The sequence below is a fragment of the Lepidochelys kempii genome, chromosome 6 (assembly GCF_965140285.1).
Source record: "Lepidochelys kempii isolate rLepKem1 chromosome 6, rLepKem1.hap1, whole genome shotgun sequence".
In the NCBI taxonomy this organism is placed as follows: domain Eukaryota; kingdom Metazoa; phylum Chordata; order Testudines; family Cheloniidae; genus Lepidochelys; species Lepidochelys kempii.
The window spans coordinates 66,786,112-66,794,051 of record NC_136385.1 but is presented as its reverse complement, the minus strand read 5'-3'; the positions used below and the strand labels follow the sequence as shown (position 1 = coordinate 66,794,051).

Here is a 7,940-nt window from a genome sequence, read left to right as displayed (position 1 = left end):
ACACACACACACACACACTTTTTAATTTAAAATGTATTAAAAATTCTTATTTCTGTAAGAAATCCTGCAGACACTGAAACACATGCTATTCTTCTGTTATTTCATTTGCTGCATACATACATGTCCATTTTTCTACTGAATTGTTTAAATTTCTAATTGCAGATTTAATTTTATAATCTTTTATGTTTGCTGCCTGTTTTGTTCTGATACATTTCAGTGATGTTCTTCATGCTGACATTTACTTTTTGCCAAAATCAAAGACATTTTTACATGAATTATTCTGTTACTCCTTTGCATTGGTTGGGCAGGGGCATAATGTTGACCTCACCTAGTTTACCCTGTGGTGAAACTAAAGTGCCTTGTCTCCCCATTGTTTTTAATGGAATAGCTAATGGGTGCTAGCTACCCCACAGTTAAAAACACACCTTGTTAGCAGTGAGGTCATAGACTATAACGGTGACTCAGGTGTTACGTGCACTATTACTGTTCATGTCATGACAACTCTGATACTGGGGTAATACTGCTCCTTTGCTATCAGAGGTATGCGCCTCCCTAGGGCTGAGGCCTCCAAGTCGTGTAGGTGACAGGGCGAACCAACTTGAGCATTTTAAATGAAAGGAATTAATAGTCTTCCCCCCGCTTCAATTACCCTTACTCCCTCCCCTTTTCTGAATAAGGGCTTGTCTACATGGACACATTAAAGTTCATGCTCCACAATCCCCCCTTTCACCTGCCACCTCCGCCCACCCCTGGAGAGCGGCGGGGCCGGCCGAAGTTGCTCACTGCAACAGGGGGAACCTCCCTGCAGAGCCTGCTACCTGCCGCAAATTAGACCGGAAGCAGTTTAATGTTACACCGCCCCCCACGCCGCCTCCTCTCCGAGCAGGGCTGCTCCGCAACGGGTGCCGAGGGCCGGATGCAGGTCATGCTGTGGCTGCGCCTGCGCTGTGCGTGGCCCCTCCCTGTAGCGGGGCGGAACCAAGGTGCTCAGGGCGCGGTGTCTGCGGGGTGCTGGTTTTGGAGAGGACCGCGCCTCCAGAAGTGCTGGTGGAGGCGGGGCCTGATGCAGGAGGCGGCGGCGCGGGGCCTGCGGCGGGGTTTGGAGAGGCTGCGACCCCTCGCGAAGAATAAGACGTTGCGGTACGGGGTCCCCATGATGGTGAGTAGCGGGGGGTGGGGCCCGTGGCGCTGTCCCGGGCCGGCCGGCACTGCGTGCTGAGGCGAGCCGGGGGGCGCAGGCGCGGGGACGCGCTGTGCGCGAGGCTGCCCGCGACCCCACTGCTGGGAGGTTCCGCCCGCCGGTTCTGAGGAGCCGCCCCCCCCGGCCCAGGCCGCGTCTGGGTGGGGGCGTTACGGGTTCGGTTCCCGGCCCCGCCGCTCCGGTCTCGGGGGTGGGGGAGCCTGGCTGAGGGCGACGTTGCCGCGCTCGGGGCCTCGCTCCCGACTGGTGCCCGGCTCAGGGGGCGCGGTCTTCGGGCACCTCACCTCCGCCCGAGGGCGTTTCACGCCGAGCCCTACTGCGAGCAGACCGGTGGCGGGGAGCGCGGGGTCCCCTTGTCCGCTTGCCAGTGCTCGGTGCGGAGCCGGGTCGCTGCTGGCGGGGCCCTGCTTCCCCGGGCCGCGCGGCAGCTGCCGGCTCCCGCTGCTGAGAGCGGGCTGGGTCGTGGCATGCTCCTGCTCGGCCAGCGGACACGGGGAGACGTTAACCGGCGTGGGCAAACCCCGACTTTTTTGTAAAAGCCTGTCAGAGCGCGCTCTTCAAAGACTGCGCTGTGGGATACTTGGTTTGTTTAAATCAGGCGTTTAGAAGATGGTGTTGCTGGTGTTCGTTCGTTCATTTACAACCTTACCTACACCTACAAGAAATAGGTTGACCTAGCTGCATCGCTCAGGGCTGTTAGGCACATAGGCCAGCCCACCCCCCAATATAGACGCTGCTAGGTTTATGAAAGACCTAGTTACCACCCCTCAGAGGCTATGTCTACTCTACGAAATTAAGTCGATCTTATAGAAGTTGATTTTTAGACATCATTGTGTTTGTCCACACTAAGCACATTAAGTCAGCAGAGTGGGTCCACAAAACCGTGTCTAGCTCAGCTCACTGCTGCTGTTGTGAGCATTGCAAACACCTCGCGCGCTATCCCGCAGTATGCGGTCACGATAGTGATGGGGACATGGACACAGACTTTTCTCAAAGCAGGGGCCCTGACAATTTGGACATCATGGTGGTAATGGGGCAGGTTCATGTCTTGGAACGCCAATTCTGGGCTTGGGAAACTAGCACAGACTGGTGGGACCGCTTAGTGTTGCAGGTCTGGGATGATTCCCTGTGGCTGCAAAACTTTCGCATTTGTAAGGGCACTTTCATGGAACTTTTACTTGCTTTCCCCTGCCCTAAACCACGAGAATACCAAGATGAGAGCAGCCCTCACAGTTGAGAAGCGAGTGGTGATAGTCCTTTGGAAGCTTGCATCATCAGACAGCTATTGGTTAGACGGGAATCAGTCAGTTTGGAGTGGGTAAATCTACTGTGGGGGCTGCTGTGATGCAAGTGATACACAATCACTGAGCTGCTGCTATCAAGGGTAGTGACTCTGGGAAACATGCAGGTCATAGTGGATGGCTTTCTGCAATGGGGTTACCTAACTGTGGTGGGGCCATAGACGGAACCCATATCCCTATCTTGGGACCGGAGCACCCTGGCAGCCAGTACATAAACCACAAGGGGTACTTTTAGTGGTGTTGCAAGCACTGGTGGATCACAAGGGACGTTTCACCAACATCAACGTGGGATGGCCGGGAAAGGTGCATGATGCTTGCATCTTCAGGAACTCTGGTCTGTTTCAAAAGCTGCAGGAAGGAACTTACTTCCCACACCAGAAAATTACCTTTGGGGATGTTGAAATGCCTATAGTTATCCTTGGGAACCCAGCCTACCCCTTAATGCCATGGCTCATGAAGCCATACACAGGCAGCCTGGACAGTAGTAAGGAGCAGTTCAACTATAGGCTGAGCAAGTGCAGAATGGTGGTAGAATGTGTATTTGGTCATTTAAAAGCTCACTGGTGCAGTTTACTGACTAGGTTAGCCCGCAGTGAAACCAATATTCCCATTGTTATTGCTTCTTGCTGTATGCTTCACAATATCTGAGAGAGTAAGGGGGAGACGTTTATGGCAGGGTGGGAGGTTGAGGCAAATCGCCTGGCAGCCGATTACGCACAGCCAGACACCAGGGCGATTAGAAGAGCACAGCTGGGCGCCCTGCGCATCAGAGAAGCTTTGAAAGCCAGTTTTATGACTGGCCAGGCTATGGTATAACAGTTCTGTTTTTCTCCTTGACGAAAACCTGCCCCCTTGGTTGACTCTACTTCCCTGTAAGCCAACCTACCTCCACCCTTCGATCATTGCTTTCAGAGGCAATAAAGTCGTTATTGTTTCAAAATCATGCATTCTTTATTAATTCATCACACAAATAGGGGGAAAACTCGCAAGGTAGCCCGGGAGGGGTGGGTGAGGAGGGAAGCACTGGGTGGGGTAGTGGATGAGGGGAGGAGGGAAGGACAAGGCCACACTACAGTTCAAAACTTATTGAATGCCAGCCTTCTGTTGCTTGGGCGGTCCTCTGGGGTGGAGTGGCTGCGTGCCCGTAGCCTTCTTGGGTATCTGGGTGAGGAGGATATGGAACTTGGGGGGGAGGGCAGGAGGTTATACAGGGGCTGCAGTGGAGGTCTATGCTCCTTTTGCCTTTTCTGCAGCTCCACCAGATTCCTGAGCATATCGCTTTGCTCCCCCATTAGACTCAGCATTGCATCCTCCCTCCTCTCATCATGTTCCTCCCTCCTCTCATCGCGTTCATTTAACGCTTTTCTGGTCTCTGCCATTGTTTGCCTCCACACATTCTGCTGAGCTCTTTCAGTGCAGGAGGACTGCATGATCTCTGAGTAAATTTCATTGTGAGTGTGGGGTTTTGGTTTTTTTTTTGCCTTCCAATCCACGCTAGCCTTTGGGATGGAGATGATAGGGGGAGCATAGAAACATTTGCAGGTGCGGGAGGGGAAAAAAGGGAGAGTAGCATTTAAAAAGATAAGTTTTAGAGAACAAAGGGAAGACTATTCACGTTACATAGCACGTGTGCTTTTGGTACAAGGTTACATTTTGCCTCTTATATTGAGTGCCTGCCGGTTTGGTGTGAGACATCATACACGCTCGGCTGGGCAACAGAATTTGGCTTGCAGGCAGGCATGGTAAGGCAAAGGGTTTTGGCTTCTTCAACATCCATAATGTGGGAACGGTTTCAAACGGCAGTGCCCTCCTTTTCCATACCAAGCAAAGCCTGTTGGGTTGGCCATTTAAAAGGAGGGGCTGCGGTTTTAGGGTGAATGTGCAGCACAACCCAATCCCCACCCCACCCAATTTTCTGGGATGATCGCTTCACCCCCCCAACCACGTGGCTAGTATCGGGGTAGATCTCTGTCAGCCAAACGTGAACAGCTCAGCATGAACAGGCCTCCCACCACCGGGTGACTAACAGTGGGGATGATTTCTTTTCAGCCAAAGGCAAACAGCCCAGCAGGAACGGGCACCTCTGAATGTCCCCTTAAACAAATTTCCCGTATTTGAACCAGGTGACCGTGAATGATGTCACTCTCCTGACGCTAACACAAAGAGATAAAGAACGGATGTTGCTTGAATGCCACCAAAGCCCGGGCCCATTCGCTGCAATGCTTTGTTCTGCAGTGATTCCAGACTACTTGCTACTGGCTTGGTGTGGTAAGTGTCCTACCATGGAGGACGAAATAAAGCTGACCTCCCCAGAAACCTTCTGTGAAGGCTTTTAGAGTACCTCCAGGAGAGCTTCATGGAGATGTCCCTGGAGGATTTCCACTCCATCCCCAGACATGTTAACAGACTTTTCCAGTAGCTGTACTGGCCGCAAATGTATCTCAAGTCTTCAGGGCAAATTAATCATTAAATTCGTTTGCTTTTAAACCCTGTATTATATTTACAAAGGTACACTCACCAGAGGTGCCTTCTCTGGCTTCATGGTCCAGGAGCCCGCCTTGGGAGGGTTGGGAGAGTATTGGCTCCAGGGTGATGAACAGTTCCTGGCTGCTGGGGAGAAGGGATTCTCCGCTTGCCTGCTGTGCGCTATCCTCAACCTCCTCCTCCTCCTCCTCCTCATCCTTGTCCACAAAATCCTCATCCCTGTTGCGTGAGACTCCCCTCTTGCAAGTGTCCACGGAGGTAATGGGACACTACCATTAGTGGTGGGGTAATGGTAGGGACGCTCCTTAGAATTGCATGCAGCTCATCATAGAAGCGGCATATATGGGGCTCTGACCCAGAGCAACCATTTGCATCCTTTGTTTTTTGGTAGGCTTGCCTCAGCTCCTTAACTTTCATGCCGCACTGCTGAGTGTCCCTGTTGTAGCCTCTGTCCATCATATCCTTGGAGATTTTGGCAAATATATTGCATTTCGTCTTTTGGAATGGAGTTGTGCCTGCACGCATTCTTCTCCCCATGCAGCGATCAGGTCCAGTATCTCCCGTTTGGTCCATGCTGGAGCTCTTTTGCCATTCTGGGACTCCATGGTGACCTGTGCTGATCAGCTCGCCACGCTGGCCAAACAGGAAATGAAATTCAAAAGTTCCCGGGGCTTTTCCTGTCTACCTGGCCAGTGCATCTGAGTTGAGTGCTGTCCAGAGCAGTCATAATGGAGCACTCTTGGATAGCTCCCGGAGGCCAATACCATTGAATTGCGTCCACCCCAAATTTGTACCCAGCGAGGTCGATTTTAGTGCTAATCCCCTCGCCGGGGAGGAGTACAGAAATCAATGTAGAGACAAATTCATTGTGGCTGAAAGGAACCACCTAGAAGCATCTACATAGACATTCTTTGCAAGAACAACGAGGCGTCCTTGTGGCACCTTAGAGACTAACCAGTTTATTTGGGCATAAGCTTTCGTGGGCTAGAACCCACTTCGTCAGATGCATGGAGTGGAAAATACAGGAGCAGGTATAAATACATGAAAAGATGTGAGTTGCCTTACCAGGTGTGAGGTCAGTCTAATGGAGACAATTCAATTGACAACAGGATACCAGGGGAGGAAAAATAACTTTTGAAGTGGTAATAAGAGTGGCCCATTTCAGACAGTTGACCAGAAGGTGTGACTAACAGTAGGGGGAAATTAGTATTGGGGAAATTAGGTTTAGGTTTTGCAATGACCCAACCACTCCCAGTCTTTATTCAGGCCTAATCTGATGGTGTCCAGTTTGCAAATTAATTCCAGTTCTGCAGTTTCACGTTGGAGTCTGTTTTTGAAGTTTTGTTGTTGAAGAATTACCACTTCTAGGTCTGTTATTGAGTGACCAGGGAGATTGAAGTGTTCTCCTACTGGTTGTTGAATGTTATGATTCCTCATGTCAGATTTGTATCCATTTATTCTTTTGCATAGAGACTGTCTGGTTTGGCCAATGTACATGGCAGAGGGCCATTGTTGTCACATGATGGCATATATCACATTGGTAGATGTGCAGGTAAACGAGCCCCTGATGGTGTGGCTGATGTGGTTAGGTCCTGTGATGGTGTCCCTTGAATAAATATGTGGACAGAGTTGGCACCGGGGTTTGTTGCAGGGTTTGGTTCCTGGGTTGGTGTTTTTGTTGTGTGGTGTGTAGTTGCTGGTATCTGCTTCAGGTTGGGGGGCTGTCTGTAAGCGAGGACTGGCCTGTCCCCCAAGGTCTGTGAGAGTGAGGGATTGTCCTTCAGGATAGGTTGTAGATCCTTGTTGATGTGCTGGAGCGGTTTTAGTTGGGGGCTGTAGGTGACAGCTAGTGGCGTTCTGTTACTTTCTTTGTTGGGCCTGTCCTGTAGTAGGTGACTTCTGGGTACCCTTCTGGCTCTGTCAGTCTGTTTCTTCACTTCACCAGGTGGGTGTTGCAGTTGTAAGAACGCTTGATAGAGATTCTGTAGGTGTTTTTCTCTGTCTGAGGGATTGGAGCAAATGCGGTTGTATCTTAGAGCTTGGCTGTAGACAATGGATCGTGTGATGTGGTCTGGATGAAAGCTGGAGGCATGTAGGTAAGTATAGCGGTCAGTAGGTTTCCGGTACAGGATGGTGTTTGGTGCTGTAGTGTCTAGGAAGTGGATCTTTTGTGTGGACTGGTCCACACTGATGTTGATGGTAGGTTGGAAATCGTTGAAATCTTGGTGGAATTCCTCAAGGGCCTCCTTCCCATGGGTCCAGATGATGAAGATGTCATCAGTGTAGCGCAAGTACAGTAGCCATGTAAGGGGACGAGAGCTGAGGAAGCATTGTTCTAAGTCAGCCCTAAAAATGTTGGCATATTGCGGGGCTATGCGGGTAGCCATAGCAGTCCCACTGACTTGAAGGTATAAATTGTCTCCAAATCTGAAATAGTTGTGGGTGAGGACAAAGTCACAAAGTTCAGCCACCAGGTTTGCCATGACATTATCGGGGATACTGTTCCTGACGGCTTGTAGTACATCTTTGTGTGGAATGTTGGTGTAGAGGGCTTCTACATCCATAGCGGCCAGTATGGTGTTTCCTGGAAGATCATCAAAGGATTGTAATTTCCTCAGGAAGTCAGTGGTGTCTCGAAGATAGCTGGGAGTGCTGGTAGCATAGGGCCTGAGAAGGGAGTCTACATAGCCAGATAATCGTGCTGTCACGGTGTCAGTGCCTGAGATGATGGGGTGTCCAGGGTTCCCAGGTTTATGGATTTTGGGTAGCAGGTAGAATACCCCTGCTCAGAGCTCTAGGGGGTCTGTCAATGTAGATTTGTTTCTGTACTTCTTCAGGGAGTTTCTTGAGCGGATGGTGTAGTTTCTTTTGGTAATCCTTAGTGGAGTCAGAGGGTAATGGCCTGTAGAATGTGGTGTCCGAGACTTGTCTCAGAGCCTCTTGTTCATATTCCG

At 50.8% G+C, this 7,940-nt stretch overlaps 1 protein-coding gene across 2 annotated transcripts in view; it reads left to right on the top strand.

The window, feature by feature from the left end:
• Positions 1-877: 877 nt before the first annotated feature.
• Positions 878-7,940, top strand: part of COX16 (cytochrome c oxidase assembly factor COX16) — a 53,529-nt gene continuing 46,466 nt past the window's right edge. For both annotated transcript variants that reach the window (XM_073348498.2, XM_073348497.2), the window contains exon 1: positions 878-1,159. In XM_073348498.2, the coding sequence (XP_073204599.1) occupies positions 917-1,159 (243 nt within the window). In that variant the 5' untranslated portion in view covers positions 878-916. The remainder of the gene's footprint in view (positions 1,160-7,940) is intronic.